The 17977-nt window shown below is 39.1% G+C and overlaps 1 protein-coding gene across 2 annotated transcripts in view; it reads right to left on the reverse strand.

The window, feature by feature from the left end:
- LOC107725046 (protein FAM171A2-like) overlaps window positions 1–17977 on the reverse strand; it is a 38817-nt gene that overhangs the window by 14777 nt on the left and 6063 nt on the right. Inside the window, exons 2-3 of one of the 2 annotated variants that reach the window (XM_016534188.1) lie at window positions 9989–10216; window positions 240–332 (exon numbers count right to left, since the gene is read on the reverse strand). In XM_016534188.1, coding sequence (XP_016389674.1) covers window positions 240–332; window positions 9989–10216 — 321 coding nt within the window. The remainder of the gene's footprint in view (window positions 1–239; window positions 333–9988; window positions 10217–17977) is intronic. The other variant, XM_016534189.1, reaches the window with a different exon arrangement.

Raw genomic sequence — 17977 nt, forward strand, 5'->3', positions numbered from 1 at the left:
AAGTTTTGATATATTTATGGTAGGAAATTTACAAAATATCTTCATGGAACATGATCTTTACTTAATATCCTATGATTTTTGGCATAAAAGAAAAATCAATAATTTTGACCCATACAATGTATTGTTGGCTATTGCTACAAATATACCCCAGCCACTTAAGACTGGTTTTGTGCTCCAGGTTCACAAATGCTGACAGAACTTTAATGGATGGTCTGTCCTAAAAACAGAAAAGAACTCACCTGGAGAACCCAACAGCAATTGCACCACATCGTCATACAGCAGGAGAGTGGCTGGTCTCTGGGGAAGCAAGTACAGACTTACGGAGGCGTACACTGAAACACAAGTCAGAAAGAAACAAAAACATTAGTATACTAACACTAGGGATTAGTATACTAATATTTAAATATTTGGGGTTAGTAGGATTTTTTTATATATTTTTAAAAGAAATAAATACTTTTTGTCCACAAGGATGCATTAAATTGGTCAAAAGTCACAGTAAAGACATTTATAATATAACAAAACATTTCTATTTCAAATAAATGTTGTTCTTTTGAACTTTCCATTTATCTTCTTACTTAGCATCTTAGAGCAGTGGTTCCCAACCCTGGTCCTGGAGTACCCTAACTCTGCACATTTTGTATTTTTGCCTGTTCAAAAATGCATCTGAATCCACTCATCAGCTCATTAGTAGAGACACAGGCCCTGTTTACACCTGGTTTTAAGTTGTGTTTTGGTCGATCCGATCACAAGTGAATGATGCATAAGTACAAGGGTTAACGGGGTGTAAAACATTTTGAGCTTGTCCACTTTCGACCACTTTCAGAGGTAGTCGAAAACACATTCAATCAGATTGCTCTTGTAGTGTGGACCCTCATGTGTTCAAACAGCCACAAAAGACCGCCTCCTCTCTGCCTGACAGGATTTAAACTTTGCTGTCTGAAATCGTGAGTTTGATATGAAGGTGAAAAATGTCAAAATTATCTTACTACCCTGCTGAAAAAGGTATGTTTTGAAGCATGGTAGCTGGTTTGAGCTGATTTAAGCTTGTCCTAAGCAACTAGCTCCTGCTCAGGACCAGCTCATAACCAGCTCAGGACCAGCTTAAACCAGCTCAAAGCAGATTCCATACTTTAAAACATACCTAACCAGCATATGCTGTCTTTTTTCAACAGGGCAGTCCTGATTCTAAAACAAACCCAAAGCGTTTTGCGGCTATCATAGCAGAAACAAAAGCTGCTGCTCTTTGTATCATGTTCTGTTGTCTCCTTTTGCGTTCTTATGTAAATTGAGCAAGCTTATTGTATCAAAAGATCAGAAAAATCCCATATGTACACACAAAATCTGGACAGAAGTGGTCGAAAGTAGACAAAGGAGATGGATTAAAACACCAGGTGTAAACAGGAATGTGTCTCCCATGTCAACTTGTGATCCGATCGACCAAACCGCATCTTAATACCAGGTGTAAACAGGGCCTCAAAGACCTTGAATGAGTGAGTCAGATAATAGAGACGTCCAAATGTTGTGTAGGGTTGGGGGTACTCCAGGACCAGGGTTAGGAACCATTGTCTTACTGCACCTTACTTAGCATCATTTGTATGCTATTGTTCTTCCTTGTCCATTTAAATCAGTAAACTGTCCAGCCTCTTTCATTTTCAGGGATCTTTGACCCTGGAGAACACAAGGCTTTTGTTTTTTTCTGTGGGAATATACAGTAGCTCACCAGATGTAGCTGCTAACTCACAGGTGTGAGACATGACTCATCCTCAGGTTTGCAAGACAGCAGGAACACGTGATCTCGCATCAAACGAGTCTTTGATATCAGCAAGTAAAACCTGACAAAATCTGAGATAGTCCTGCAGCTGTATGACTTCCTGTTAAACATCACCAGACCATCAGCTCCTTTAACCTTCAGTGGGTCTTTGTTTTGGACCCATCAATATTTTGTCCAGAGGACAGACATCTAAATGTAAAAATCAGAGCCTTTGACATATCATGTTTAGTAAGAGATGCCAGCATTAAAGGGTTAGTTCACCCAAAAATGAAAATTAGCCCACAAATTACTCGCCATCAATTAGGGGTGTAACGATTCACTCGTTTTCTCGATGCATCGATTACAAACCCTGACGATGCAATGCATCGATCTTGAAACAAGGATTTTTGAATCGTGAATCTGCGATTTCGGACAGTAATCGATTTAAAACGCTAAGAATCGAATGAATCGCGATTTCTACAGCGATTCAATGCTTTCAAAATATATACATTAATGGAATTAATGGAGACCTTGAACAGTGTTCGTGCCTCGCATCTCTCTTCTTTTTGTTCAGTGGCCGCTCCTCGCATCTCTCCGTCACACGCTGCACTATTTACCGCCTGCAGTCACAGGATTGCGCTCGCGCTCAGTTCGTCTCACTGACACATTTTTTGAGCAGCTGATGTGTGATCTCTCCTTAGTACTCGTGGCCAGTAATGCTAAAGTGAAGTAGTTTTACTTTTCTGTAGTTTTTCGATGGCTCTCGGTCATACCGACGACGACATTACCTGAGCAGTCGTTGCGTGAAAGCAGCGTTTGTTGCTATAGCAAACAGACATCGTCCGCGTTTTCTTTCAGGATCATCATTCGCCGATGGAGAGGAAAAGTTAAATACTATAGCATTTTATTTTATGAGTTTATGAGAAGTTTTCGCACTGAAAGAGAAGTGATCTCGTGCTCATAGACGTGCCAGGCTATATCTGCAGATAAACTGTATAAAAAACAGAATGAACTGAAACGTTAAGACAATAAACACAATAAATAAATACAATTTATGAATTTTTTTACCTTATTCTGTGCAGAAAATTGAAATAATTGTTTGTAGTATATAAAACAATCATAAAATTGCCATTAGGAAAAAATTATAGATTACAAACGATTGATTATTGTCCAGCAGTGTATTTGATTTCTTATAGGAAATTCAAAGTAAGAGATAAGAAAATAATTCCTTGTAAAAAAAAAAGTAATAATAATACAAACATACATACATACATTTATTGTATTTGACATTTCTGTCACTTCTGAAATGATTGTTAGCCTATATAATACTTTTAAAGCTCTTTTTTAAAATTTTGACTTGCATACATTTCTGCATATGCCATGTCATGCCATAGCATCATTAAACTAGCATCTAACAATAGACAAAAGTGTTTTTTAGTTTTTTTCCCCCTAACCGCTGCTGTGTAATTTGCACCATGACTAAGCATTTAAAGAATTTAGGGGAAGCATTTAAATAATCCTGTGAATGCACTTAAAGAATGCAGAATCGAATCGTTAATCGAATCGAATTTAATTGTCTTAAAGTGGTGGAACATAGTGCAGAACAAAGTGCAGCCATTAAGTTTCCCCAACAGAGTATTGTGTATCAAAAAGTTAAATGAAAATAAATAAATAAAAATAAATAGAATGAACAAAATATTACATCTATATAATAAAAAAGGTATACCTGAAAGAAAATTACGCATTTAACTGTTTGGTTACTAACATTCTGCAAAATATCGTGCTCAACAGAAGAAAGAATCTCATAGGTTTGCAATTTGAAGATGACACAATGATGACACAATTTCCATTTGGGTGAACTTTCCCTTACGTAAGCGGTTTTAGTATAAGTAGCCTACAAGGAGTACTGCAGTGAAGGTACAAGTAGTTTTATAAATAAGTTTGTAAACTGCTGCTGTCTCTTGAAAACTGGAACTTCCCACCCACCACTGGCAAAAGCAGACAGAGAAGTGGGGCAGTAGAGCTGTGGAAAGATTGCTTTCTCATCTCCTCCTTTTGACAGATTTATTCCTATCAAATTAAGGTCTACTGTACAGTAGAGATGACAGTTAAAGGGTTAAGTTATGTTTTAGGTGGGATATTATGAAAGAAAAAAGCAGAAAAGACCAATAACCTTATTAACCTATTAACACAGTATACCTCATTTCCCCATGATATGTACTTGCAAGTAATTTGCCCACCGGCAACTATAGTTGCCGCTTGGACTTTTGATTAAGTATACAAAAAACTATAGATCTCTTGTAAGATTTGTTTTGTTTGGATGATTCTAGAGACCATCATGATTATGTAGATATGTATATGTCAACAAAAAATACTTATTAGTAACATGAAAATTATATTTCTTTGGGAGGGTTTGCCTTCGCCATGCTTCCTGGAAGTAGGGTAGGAACTTGACAGCCTCATGTGACAGGAAGGAAGTGAATACCTTTTTTTTTCTTCTTGAAATTCTTTATTTGGTTGTTTGCTTGCATGTCATTGAGATATAAAACATGGATAGCATCTAGAAAAATACTTACAAAAGGAAAATGACAACCTTAAACTGCGGCAACTATAGTTGCCGGTGGGCTTAAATGGGTTAATGTAGCTTGCGCCAACAGTTGTACATGGAAGCAGCTCCAGGCGGATGACGTATGAGTTCAGTACAGTAGAGATGTCAGTTAAAGGGGTAAGTTATGTTTTAGGTGGGATATTATGAAAGAAAAAAGCAGAAAACCAGTCTCCTCTTGGCTTATATCGAAATCCTCCGACATTCTTCTTTACAACTTAAAAGTCTTTTTTAGTTGTACATTTTCTTGCACTAAAACTACAGCACCAACAACATCGATCTTTGTCAGCTAATCCAAATGTACCTCACCCTTCAGTGCTCCTCTATGGGCAGGAGGATATATGCTGGCAGTGCTCCAGAAGACCATTGCATGCTGAGAGCAGAAATCCTCTGTCCATTTCCCATCTGCTATGGCACATTGAAACGTCCCCCCTGCCTACCCACACCTCATGTTTTTCAGTGTTTATTTCATGATTTCAATCAAGCTCTTCAATCTAATGGAAGCTTTTAACAAAAAAAAAATTGATAAGATTCTATAATGATTGTCTGCTTATATTAAACAAGCCACTAGTAATCAGTATATTACACTCAGATTTCCCCAGCTCTGACATCAAAAAGCTTGTCACTTGAAGGAGCAGACTGTGGGAAACGTGACACAGGCAATTCATGCACATTTACACCTGTGCAGTAATGCATAAATGCATGCACACACAGCACAGATGCCCTGAACAGAAGGGGCTCTGGTCTCTTTAATATTCTGCTTGGTAGGTATGCGCACAAAATAGAGGCAGTGACAACAATACTGTCCACATTGCATTAGCTAGAAGCTGAAAGAAAAGTATGTATGAAGAGAGGGAGGGGTACTGCATTGGCATTGTGTGGTTTCATTTTACATCATTTGTAACCTTGGTTATCTTCTGCAGCATTGTGACAACACAATACACATCTATGCACCCCCTGCTTTGATAATACAGAAATCAGCCAGAATGTCTACGGATGCACAATATATTGGTACTACTGTATATGTTATCAGCCAAAATTAGAGGGTCATCTAATGTTTGATTAATCTTTAAAAACACTAATAATTTAATAACACTGTTAAATGTAATCTTGCAGATCTCAAAATGATTATCTATTTTACATACTACACATCTAAATTCACTTAAAATTTAAATTGATTTTAGTTTTCAGTTTTATTTATAATTTATTTAGACAAATGAATACAGAATTTTAACATTAGACTTTAATATGAAGTTTTATTGGTCATAATTTTAAAAAGGTGCTGCAAATTGGTGTCAGTGTGAACGCCTCTTAAACAGTTTATTTCACCCAAAAATGAACACTTATTCACCCCTCATGTCGTTCCAAACCTATATGATCTTTTTTCTGGGAAAAAAAGAAAATTCTAAATACCTTACTTTCTGTTACAGAAAAAAATAAATACAAATAATACAAATTAATACAAATGATTTTGGGTCTCTTTAGAAGGCTTCAGGCTAATATTAACTTGGACTGAATGCCACAAAATCCAATTTTGATATCATGAGCTCTTTAAAATAAGTAAAATAGAGATATTCAGTTAAACCATAATGGGATAAGAGATATAGGCCAACGGAGGAAAGAACAAGTGTTCCCGACTTCAGTTGATTTAATCTGAGCCGCAAGCAACTGCTTCATCACTCCATGAGAATGACTCTCTCTCTCTCCCCGAGTTTGCGTGACTCACTCAGATTATCAAAGTGCTGCGGGGACAGTTAAAACTCCACAACACCGTCAGGTTTTTTTTTAGAAACCCTTTTTCAGCATAGCTGAGAGACTAAAGGCAGGAGGAATGGGGGCAGATGGCTTTGGTACAAAATAGATGAGACATGAAAATGATAACCTTCAGAAAGCTGAGTCACATATACAAAAATTGGTAACATTATTATAGAGATGTTCAGTATGCAATCTGGGGTCGGAGTACAGTCCAATGCACTGTCATCGGTCAAATGACTGGCATCCCATCACTTTCGCACAGCTGTCACACCCCTGCTAGTCATGTAATCCGTCTGCCCTGTTTTAAAACAAGATCCATCCAGATGAAAACATGAGTCTGCCAATTAAAAGGATTTTGTCAACTAGTAGTACTATTGCAGCCATTTAAAATGGAATAACCGAGAGCTTGTGAATTTTCTCTAATTTTCAATATTTTATATATTTGATATAAATGTTAACTTGTTATTTTGTATAAAATATTTAATTTGTAAAAATATCAAAATGTATTAATTTATTGTTTTAAATGTTTTAATTATTTTACAGGTTAAATGGCCTGCATGCAAAAACAAACATGGCAGAACCAGAGTAGTTGAACAAAAATATCTAAATGAATCATGAATTTAAAAAAAAATACTTTGAACAGAGAGCTTGTGGAGAAAATCTTCATCAATTCCAAACTTTACTTACCAACTGTATTTAATTTGAGTCGTGACACAAGGAGCAGCCATAATACAAGTTTACTGGCAAGGGAACTTTGTCTTTAAGAAACTATATGGCCAAATAAAAGCACATTAAAATAATACCAAATGTTGGTTTGTTGGTCTTGCAAAAAAAAAGTATGTATATATATATAAAATAAATATTTAATATCCCTCAAACCTTGGGCATAGTCTAGGGTCATGAGATGGATTTTTATTTAAAATTTTTTTTATGTTCCTTGAGGTTTACTTATAATGTTAATAAAGTTTTTTGCACAAAAAAACCCCCAAATAAATATGTGGAAAAATTATAATTTTCAACCCTCATTCTGACCCTCTCTCTAAAACGACCTGTGCAACCCTCTGAACAATCCTCTGATACGATCCGGGATGCCATTAAAAATAATCTATCCACTTGTTCCTTATGCTGGTATCCTTCTGATATCTGTACAAAGTTGCGAACGAGCTGTTTAAACCAAACGCGTCAAAGCAAAAGTTCTTTCACTCCATTTGTCCTATTGACGACAGATTAGAGTGCATGGACTGTCAGAAAGCAAACGTGCATCTGTACACTGTATCCAGTGTCGACAAGATAGTGGCAGTGATTGTAATTTCTATTTATTGTAATTACTAGTAATTAGATTGTAATTCTATTTTACCCCGACGCAACACTCGCATTCAGCGTAATCAAGTGTCAAGCCATTAAGCGACTGAATGCCAGTGTATGGGGTGAAGAAGACTATTCGTCGGTGTCTTGCTCTGGAAGCGGTGTTTATGCAAATGTTTGTGCCCAGGTGACGTCACCTTGCACCTCAGGCCCAAAACAAGCTGTTTTTGGAGCCTGATTAAATAAATTCTTTGTTTATAATGAGGTGGACATTTTAAGCAATGAAATTTGCAGGATGTTTTAATGGTACAAAGAACTCTTACACTGAACAAAATTATAAACGCAACACTTTTGTTTTTGCCCTGCATTTTTCATGAGCTGAACTCAAAGATCTCAGACTTTTTCTATGTATCTCATGTCATGACCCCTTTAAATTGATTGCTGTAAATTGACCTGTATAACATAAACTTCGTCTGATCTGTCCCCACAATTTAATTCATTCAAAAACCTCCTTTCTACCTCAACTTCATTTCATCTACACAATCTTGGTCGTCCACATTTCTGACAGCATTTCCTAATTTGGTGTGACTCAATAGGAATGTGTGTAATGCCCCCCCCCAAGAGGCTAATGTCATACTAAAGATGCCTTCATCCACCAGCCCGGCTGGTCTGGCACGACATGGAGCCACATTTGCTGGCTGCCTCCATATCTGTAACCCCACTGGCTAAGTGGCTTCCAGCTGCTCGTACAGACAGCTTTATGCTGAAATACATGATTTCACTGCCTCCCCTCCCCAGAGGTCTGACCGCATAACTGGGTGGGGTTTGGGTGGAGAGAGGGGCGGCGGAGAACACTGTTGTGCAAATAAATGAAACCAATCATAGAGCGAGAGAGTCAAAAGAGGACATGACCGTCTGGGGCCCGACTCCGAACAGCTGCTAGGTATCACAACGCGGGTCGGCACGACCCACACCCCAGTGAGTGTTGTTTAACATTCCTGTCCATTTGTGTGCGAAGCTCCATCTGGATTACAGATCTAGATGGTTCATCTAAATAATAGGATGACTGTTGTGCAAATAAATGAAACCAATCGTAGAGCGAGAGAGTCAAAAGAGGACATGACCGTCTGGGGCCCGACTCCGAACAGCTGCTAGGTATCACAACGCGGGTCGGCACGACCCACACCCCAGTGAGTGTTGTTTAACATTCCTGTCCATTTGTGTGCGAAGCTCCATCTGGATTACAGATCTAGATGGTTCATCTAAATAATAGGATGTAGCCAACAGATCGCAAATCACTCCTCAGATTTGGAAAGTTCACTGAGGCCATGAGCAAAAATGTCATCATGCTTACAGTTGCACTTGAAACGACAATGTAATGGCTAATAAACCAATAATACGTTCACCTTAAATGCAGCCTTCATCCACCAGCCCGGCTGGCCTGGCACGACGTGGAGCCACATTTGCTGGCTGCCTTCATATCTGTAAGCCCACTGGCTAAGTGGCTTCCAGCTGCTCGTACAGACAGCTTTATGCTGAAATACATGATTTCACTGCCTCCCCTCCCCAGAGGTCTGACCACATAACTGGGTGGGGTTTGGGTGGAGAGAGGGGCGGCGGAGAACACGCTGTGGTCCAAATAAAATTAAACCAATTGTAGAGCGAGAGAGTCAAAAGAGGACATGACCGTCTGGGGTCCGACTCCGAACAGCTGCTAGGTATCACAACGCGGGTCGGCACGACCCACACCCCAGTGAGTGTTGTTTAACATTCCTGTCCATTTGTGTGCGAAGCTCCATCTGGATTACAGATCTAGATGGTTCATCTAAATAATAGGATGTAGCCAACAGATCGCAAATCACCATGAGCAAAAAAGGCCATGAGCAAAAAGAGGACATGACCGTCTGGGGCCCGACTCCGAACAGCTGCTAGGTATCACAACGCGGGTCGGCACGACCCACACCCCAGTGAGTGTTGTTTAACATTCCTGTCCATTTGTGTGCGAAGCTCCATCTGGATTACAGATCTAGATGGTTCATCTAAATAATAGGATGTAGCCAACAGATCGCAAATCACCATGAGCAAAAAAGGCCATGAGCAAAAATGTCATCATGCTTACAGTTGCACTTGAAACGACAATGTAATGGCTAATAAACCAATAATACGTTCACCTTAAATGCACCTTTAAGATGCTTTGGATAAAAGCATGTGCTAAATACGGAATATAAATCAGGGGTTATTGGATACATTTTCTTTTGTTTCTTTTCCAAGGTTACTCAAAAGCAACCGAATTAAATGGTAAAAATTGGTCATCTAGATTGAAACCAGGGACCATTTAATCTGCAGGCAAATGTTTAAACTATACTCCTCATTTTTAATAAGGGATTAACATGATTCCAGAGAAGCCCATAAACACCAACTGATCTTGCTCTAGCAGTTTTGACAGGAAATCCAGTCAATGCGTGTGAATTTCAGAATGAAACCGAACACTCTGCTTCTAACAATAATCTGCAGGCTTTCCCTGACACCATGTCAAAAATGTTCAGTGCTATAGTAGTATAGGAAGTACTCACGCGGGATGCGGCTGGCATGCCAGGGTGCCGAGTTTGTGACAAATCCGTGCTTTGATGCCGTGACGATGACCCATGTTCCTGGCCGGTACAGGAACGTAAGTGTGACAATCCCATCTCCTCCTGCAAGGCTGGATGCTAAGACCGTCTGGTTTCCACACACCTGAACTGTGGATTCCTTTAAAGGTGACAGGTCGCTGTTGTCAAATACCTGGACTTTAATCAGCACCTCTGTAGAAACAAGAAATATTTCTTTATAAAAGAAAATCATTTTAATACAATTAGTTCTGAATATACTGACATAATTGACATGTACTCTATAGGTAATGGTTATTATGGTTAACTAAAACTAAAACCATTAAAAAATTCTTTACTTGAAATAAAATAAATATTAACCGAAATAAAAAGCCTTTTATTTAGTTTCAGCTAGTTGCCAAGTCAACATTTCTCATTTTTATCTAGTTTAAGTTACTTAAAATTAAACGAAACAAAACTATAGACATAATTTAAAATAGTAGTAACACTTTACTTAAAAGCCTTTATGTATAATGCATTATAAAAGTAGTTTTAAAGGGGTCATATGATGCTATTTAAATTTTTCCTTTCTCTTTGGAGTGTTACAAGCTCCTAACGCCCCCACATATCTACGTCACGATGTGGGAAGATTTGCATAACGCCACCCAAATGTTCACGCAAAGAAAGAAGGCGTAACTTTGATTCTCGCTGTAGTATTGTTGTTGCCGTGTGTTTCGTTGTTTCGAAGCGAAACTACTTTGTTTGGCCTTCCAAAAGAGGACGATATCCGCTTCGTCATACCTGGAGCTGATCCGTGCTGGTCGCTGAGGAAATATCAACTTCACGCTGTGAATCGCCGGATCGGCTTTCACCGCGGACGAAGTGGAGTCCAGCCCGGGGTCGTCACATGTGGTTGCCGCAGCGGATGCCCTGGAGTCGCAGCGGAGCCAGCGCCGCATCCACACACTTCGTGAAAGTGCGGGGTGATAGTGATAGACCGAATGGAAGAACCCGATATTGGTATGCTTCGCCCCCGAAAGCAAACCTCAGGAACTTCCTGTGTTGAGGAAGAATGGATACATGGAAGTATGCGTCCTTGAGATCTATCGTGACAAACCAGTCCTCGGACTTGATTTGAGACACAATCTGTTTGATCGTAAGCATCTTGAACCGAAATCGTTTGATAGCGCGGTTCAGTAGACGCAGATCTATGATCGGACGCAACCCCCCATCCTTCTTCGGAACGATGAAGTAACGGCTGTAGAACCCTGATTCTCTCTCGAGAGGAGGAACACGTTCTATGGCCTCCTTCCTCAAAAGAGTTTCTACTTCCTGTTCCAATACCAGAGCCTGCTCGGGGCCCACTAATGTAGGAATAACCCCGTTGAAGCGAGGTGGACGAGAACCGAACTGAATTCTGTAACCTCTCTCTACAGTCTGCAGGACCCATTGTGAGACATTCGGCAGAAGTTTCCACGCTGCCAGAACATCTACTAAGGGAACCAGTCTCTCGAGACTGGCGTCTGGTGTTACTAGAAGAGCCACTTCGGTACCCTGAAGCGGTTGACCGGCAGGGAAAAACCGATCTATGCTCTCTAGCGCCCTCATCTGAGGGGGCGAGCTTTCCCGTGCCGTACCGTCGCCGGGCGGCAGCTGGGAATTTTGCTCGCCGGAGCCTACTGGGACCTGAAGCACCGAGGGTGGCAGGGGCATCAGTAAGTCTCCCTGAGGGCACTGAGGAGGATCAGGCACCGTGTGCTGAGGTGTGTACCTCTCCTCCCCGAGGTGGGCTGCCCTCGCGGTCCTGACGGTGGAATTGTCAGGACCGTTTGGCCGAGGTCCTCTTAGACATAATAACGTTCCGTAGATCCGTTTTCTGTCTAGAAGACCCCGGCCGGGAGCGCCGCCCCGTCCCCTGATCTTTCTGCGGGGGAGTACGGGTCATGACCTCTTTGGCATTTCTTTTTTCTTTCGCTTAACTTTTTAACTGAATGAGTGCTTTGCATACATTCACACACACACCCCAGACGCGCTCGCTGAAGAGCAAAAGCTAACATGCGCGCTTGCCGGATACGCCTTTATGCTTCCTGGCTGCTTACGTCACCCCGCTCGTGACGTCTCGCTTCGCTATTGGACTGATTTAACACATGCTTCAGTACGGTGTCTCGCCGGGGGCGTTCCCAAAGCGTTCGACGCAGCGTCTCGTTCCTGAAGGGGAACCACAGTTAATAAATTATAACACTTATCAATTCATTACACTATGCATTTTAATTGCATTAATTTATAATTATTTCCGACAAGATATAATGTATTACAAGGCACATTATGAATAATTATAATGCATTATACCCTCCTTTAATAAGTAGACAGTAGACAGTTCAGTAGACAGGGCGTGCATGCTGAACAAAAACAACGCTGATTACGTTGATTACTTTCTGGGGTACTCTCCAAAATGGCGGAAGATGGTAACTCGGAGAGAAGAATTGCTGAATAAATTATATTATTATTGTTTTCTTTGCGCACAAAAAGTATTCTCGTAGCTTCGTAAAATTACGGTTGAACCCCTGATGTCACATGGACTATTTTACAGATGTCCTTGCTATGTTTCTGTACGTTGACAGTAGTAATATCCTTGCTGTCTATGAGAGGGTCAGAATGTTCTCGGAATTTATCAAAAATATCCTAATTTGTGTTCTGAAGACGAACGAAGGTCTTACGGGTTTGGAACCACATGAGGGTGAGTAATTAATGACAGAATTTTCATTTTTGGGTGAACTATCCCTTTAACTAAAATTAAAGTGAAATCGGAAAACAAAAATAAAATCTACTTCAAAATATTACCAAAAACTATATTTGTACATCAGTGATACTAAAATAACACTGGTATAGATTTGGATAGGGATGTACAGTACAATCCAACACCGTTCGATATTAAATACTTTTTCATTCAGAATTTAATGTAAATTGGCTGACATGTAATTGTGCATGCTGATTTCTAATTTTTATACGAGTTTAAATCTACTGTTGTGGTATTTTAAATCAACCTGTCCCTCAACTGCACATACCGTGCATCATCTCTTTTACATCAGTCAGATGACCTTTTTCTGTCTTAGTGATTGATTGACCAGACCAGAGTAAGCACCACTGTGGACCAGACTTTGTGCCACAAGCTACCCGACACTACATCATTGTATGGAACTAAAATTTTGTCAAGTCTCTTTTAACAACACGTTTGCTGAGAGTTTATGTTAGACACATCTAGACCCAGTGGCCTACATTCAACAGATGAAATGACTATGTTTAGAAGTGTTTGTCCTGATCTGACACGTTAAGTACTCTGGTTTGTTTACATTAAAGACTCGAAAGCTTGGCGAGCCTTTGAGCCACTTTCAGTGAGCCAGAATGTCTGCCACCATGTTCGATTGACACTGGGCAAATGCAGCAAATCTGTCTAGTTGAGTTCCTGGACATGTGCTTACTGTTCAAAATGGATGACCTGGTTCATCCCCCCAGAACTTTTACAAGGGCACATGTAAACAGGCCAGGAAGACAGCAAGTCTTTGCCCTGATTTTTTTGGATCTGGGTACATGACGTTTCTTATGGGCTGATAAAATTCAATATATTTTACTGGAAATACATTATAAAAACAGTTTTTAAGTTTCAGTGACCATTTTGTTCAGTGAAAAATGAACATTTTACTTAATAAGGGAAAGTCATGAATAAGCCATGATTTCCCCACCAGAACCGTTTACTACTTCGTTCATGCAATGTTTGCTTCGCGTCCTGTTCATGCTCACATGCTGCAGTGTCCTCAGAACCTCTCGTTCTTTTGATTCTAAATGGGTCAATTGATGCATGTTACCATGGTTACTAGGAAATGTCAGCAGGCTAACTGTGGGGAAAAAAATGGGTCCCTGCATTCCCTGTCGAGGGGACACAAGTTGGCTTCAGAAAATAAGATCTTCTGAACCAGCCATGCGCTGCAGATCTAATCGCACACCGATGATGATAATATTCAAACAACCCGTATGAATCACACAGAGGCAGAATCCACCTGCATGAACAGAAAAGGTCATATTACCTTACAGAACTGTTTGGCTACCTTATTTTCATAATATCATGAGTAAAACTCAGTGGAGCAAGAAGGACTAGAACAGAGAAGAAATATCCAGAAAACAGCTGGCCTGAAAAAGTGTTGTTGAGATGTCTTGATAAAAGACACGTATAAAAGACAATTGTTACAAAAGATTTCTATTTAAAAAATACTATTATTTTGATTTGAACTATTTATCAAAGAATCATGAACTAAAACTCACAGTTTCCACATTAAGCAGCACAACTGTCATCAACACTGATAATAAGAAATGTTTCTGGAGCAGCAAATCATCATATTAAATTGATTTCTGAAGTATCATGTGACACTGAAGACTGGAGTAATGATGCTGAAAATTCAGCTTTACCATCACATGTTGAGTGGAAGGTGAAAACGAAGCCTACATTTTTCCACTCTTCCATGTTTAGTCCAATCCACTGTGATCGTCTCTTTAAAACAAACAGCACTTCATTATTTGCTTGTATTAAGGAGCGAAATCTCTTCCACTCACTCCTGAACACAGTGGCAGTCAGGAGCAGCGTTTCCCCACAGGCTGAGTGTCTATGTTATAGGCAGCTGATGGGACTGAACGGAGACCACAGCACTTTTGAGTGAAGTACTATGGGGCATTTTCCAGAAGTCTCATTTATGAATAATAAACATTTCCAACAACAACAAACATTTCTACCCTGCTGAAATGTCTTCTTTGCAAATTAGTAACAGTTAATGGGCCATAAACATTTCAAATGGCACAATTATCAGTAGTATTAACCAATCAGTTTTGCCTTTTTTAGCCTCTTTAGCAGTCAAAATGGTGTTGGTGCTGTTGAACTTAACTGGAGGATTTGCAAATCTCTTCCTCTCTCTATCTCTTGTTAATGTGTTCCACTGCCAAACAATGACACCATTGGGTTTTAAATTAGAAAGCCGTAACGTCAATGTGAAACTGGGGAAAAGATGGTCAAGTGGGGAAATCCTACAAGACAAATATCTACTCTATATCTCCAATGTTTCTGGAGCAGCAAATCAGCATATTAAATTGATTTCTGAAGTATCATGTGACACTGAAGACTGGAGTAATGATGCTGAAAATTCAGCTTTACCATCACAGGAATAAATTACATTTTAAAATACATTAAAATAGAAAACAGTCTTTTAAATTGTAAAAAATATTTCACAATATAACCATTTAGATAACCATATTTAACCATAACCACAACCACATTTAACCATATTTCACAATATAACCTTATTATATAACCATTTAGATCCTTTTAGAAGGCAACATGCTTGAATATATATATATATATATATATATATATATATATAAGATCCCTAAGAGGAACATTAACAGAATTTAAAGAATCTTCACTTCCACTCAACCACCAGGATTTCCTGTACACAATTCCACTTCCTGTCTATTGTTTAAGCCAAAATTCAAGGCGCAAATAATCCAGGAAACTTTTCTGCGACAGAAAAGTTATCAGCCTCAGCGGAAAAATGAACTCACAGAATAACTTTTATTTTACTAGAACTAAATGTTTATTGAAAACTAAAATATAAATTTGGCAAATATAAATATTTATCTGCTGTTGAGTGGAAGGTGAAAACGAAGCCTACATTTTTCCACTCTTTCCATGTTTAGTCCAATCCACTGTGATCGTCTCTTTAAAACAAACAGCACTTCATTATTTGCTTGTATTAAGGAGCGAAATCTCTTCCACTCACTCCTGAACACAGTGGCAGTCAGGAGCAGCGTTTCCCCACAGGCTGAGTGTCTATGTTATAGGCAGCTGATGGGACTGAACGGAGACCACAGCACTTTTGAGTGAAGTACTATGGGGCATTTTCCAGAAGTCTCATTTATGAATAATAAACATTTCCAACAACAACAAACATTTCTACCCTGCTGAAATGTCTTCTTTGCAAATTAGTAACAGTTAATGGGCCATAAACATTTCAAATGGCACAATTATCAGTAGTATTAACCAATCAGTTTTGCCTTTTTTAGCCTCTTTAGCAGTCAAAATGGTGTTGGTGCTGTTGAACTTAACTGGAGGATTTGCAAATCTCTTCCTCTCTCTATCTCTTGTTAATGTGTTCCACTGCCAAACAATGACACCATTGGGTTTTAAATTAGAAAGCCGTAACGTCAATGTGAAACTGGGGAAAAGATGGTCAAGTGGGGAAATCCTACAAGACAAATATCTACTCTATATCTCCATGTTACACCAAGGCAAAAAGGTGTAGTAAATTCGTTGACAGGTGCTCCTGGTGTCACCGATGGTTCCAGACCACCCTGTTGTTTTTTCAGACAGGCAGATGATGTGTTAACAGCCAAGCAGGAATGTCTGCCTGTCAGGAGCCTGTTGGCCAAAACCACTGGGTTGCTTGCAAAGTCTCAGACATAAAGGCAGCGTTGCCTTACTGTGAGGGCTGAATAAACAGGCACTGATGTATGTGTGGAAGCAGGGTCCATAATGAACACTCACTCAGCACCAAATGCAAGTAAAGATTTGGCCAGAACATAATACATAAGGAATAGTTTCAGTTGATTTGTAAGATTAAAACACTGTACTGTTGCTGAAGTGACGTGCACTATTCAAATGAATGTGTTCGCATAATAAGCCACCAAAACTAAAATATAAGAAACAAAATCATGATGTGTCATAAACATGATTTTGTGAATGATTAATGTGGCTAGTGACAATGTTCTGTGCTATAAAAGAAAGAAATTGCAAAATATACACAAAATAAAAATTCATAATGCAATTATACAAAATTAATAAATTAATCATAAATAAATAAATTAAATAACAAAAGGTATTTTAAAAGAGTTAATAAAATAACTAAAAAATCTAAAATATATAAAAAAAATTACAAACCCCTCCCCCCCAAAAAAACCAGTGGTTTGTAAGCAAAATTTATGTATACATTTTCAACTTTTGTGAATGATTAATGTGGCTAGTGACAATGTTCTGTGCTATAAAAGAAAGAAATTGCAAAATATACACAAAATAAAAATTCATAATGCAATTATACAAAATTAATAAATTAATCATAAATAAATGAAAATTAAATAACAAAAGGTATTTTAAAAGAGTTAATAAAATAACTAAAAAATCTAAAATATATAAAAAAAATTACAAACCCCTCCCCCCCAAAAAAACCAGTGGTTTGTAAGCAAAATTTATGTATACATTTTCAACTGCCACCATTGGCAGGTGTGGCAAAAAGTTGCCCTCTTTGTGTGTGTGTGTGTGTTATGAAGAGCAAATTCTCACCTCTCCGTATAAGACGGTTTGGCGAGTCCTGAGTCAAAGATAGAACAGCTCATAAATCATTGCCAAAAGCCTCACCCTCTCCCCAGCACCAGCTGGACGATGTCCTTAGCCCTGGAAAACAGTAACCCAGGTCCTGCTCAGCAGGACAAAACATTATGCAATAATCAGACAAAAACATCTAACAAAGATCCTGCTATTCATTCCTCTGTTAAAACTGGAGCACATCCACTCTTCATGTGATAACACTTGAGATGCATGCGGTCCCCGTCTCCTCTAGGCAACCTCATGAGATACTTATGAACCAGGATTCTGGAGCTTTTGCAGATATTTCCAGAATCTTGGATGTTATGTGAGAAAAATAACCAAGCAGCTAGGAGAAAATACTGCTAGGATCTGAGAAGAATCAAATAGCTCAAGGTCTGACTCGGTACACACGTTTAGCTTGTACGCTCTGGCATCTTTACAGATTTAAAGGGCTGCAAAAACAAACCAGTCATCCAAAGTGCGAGATTTTGCTGGAAGGGAAAAAATAATCTTCTAAGGGTTTTAAAGGTGTTGATACAACCCCGGACAGGGAAAGCACAGCAGAAATGTGTTGA

The sequence above is a fragment of the Sinocyclocheilus rhinocerous genome, unplaced genomic scaffold, assembly GCF_001515625.1.
Source record: "Sinocyclocheilus rhinocerous isolate Xijiao unplaced genomic scaffold, SAMN03320098_v1.1 scaffold1147, whole genome shotgun sequence".
Classification (NCBI taxonomy): Eukaryota; Metazoa; Chordata; class Actinopteri; order Cypriniformes; family Cyprinidae; genus Sinocyclocheilus; species Sinocyclocheilus rhinocerous.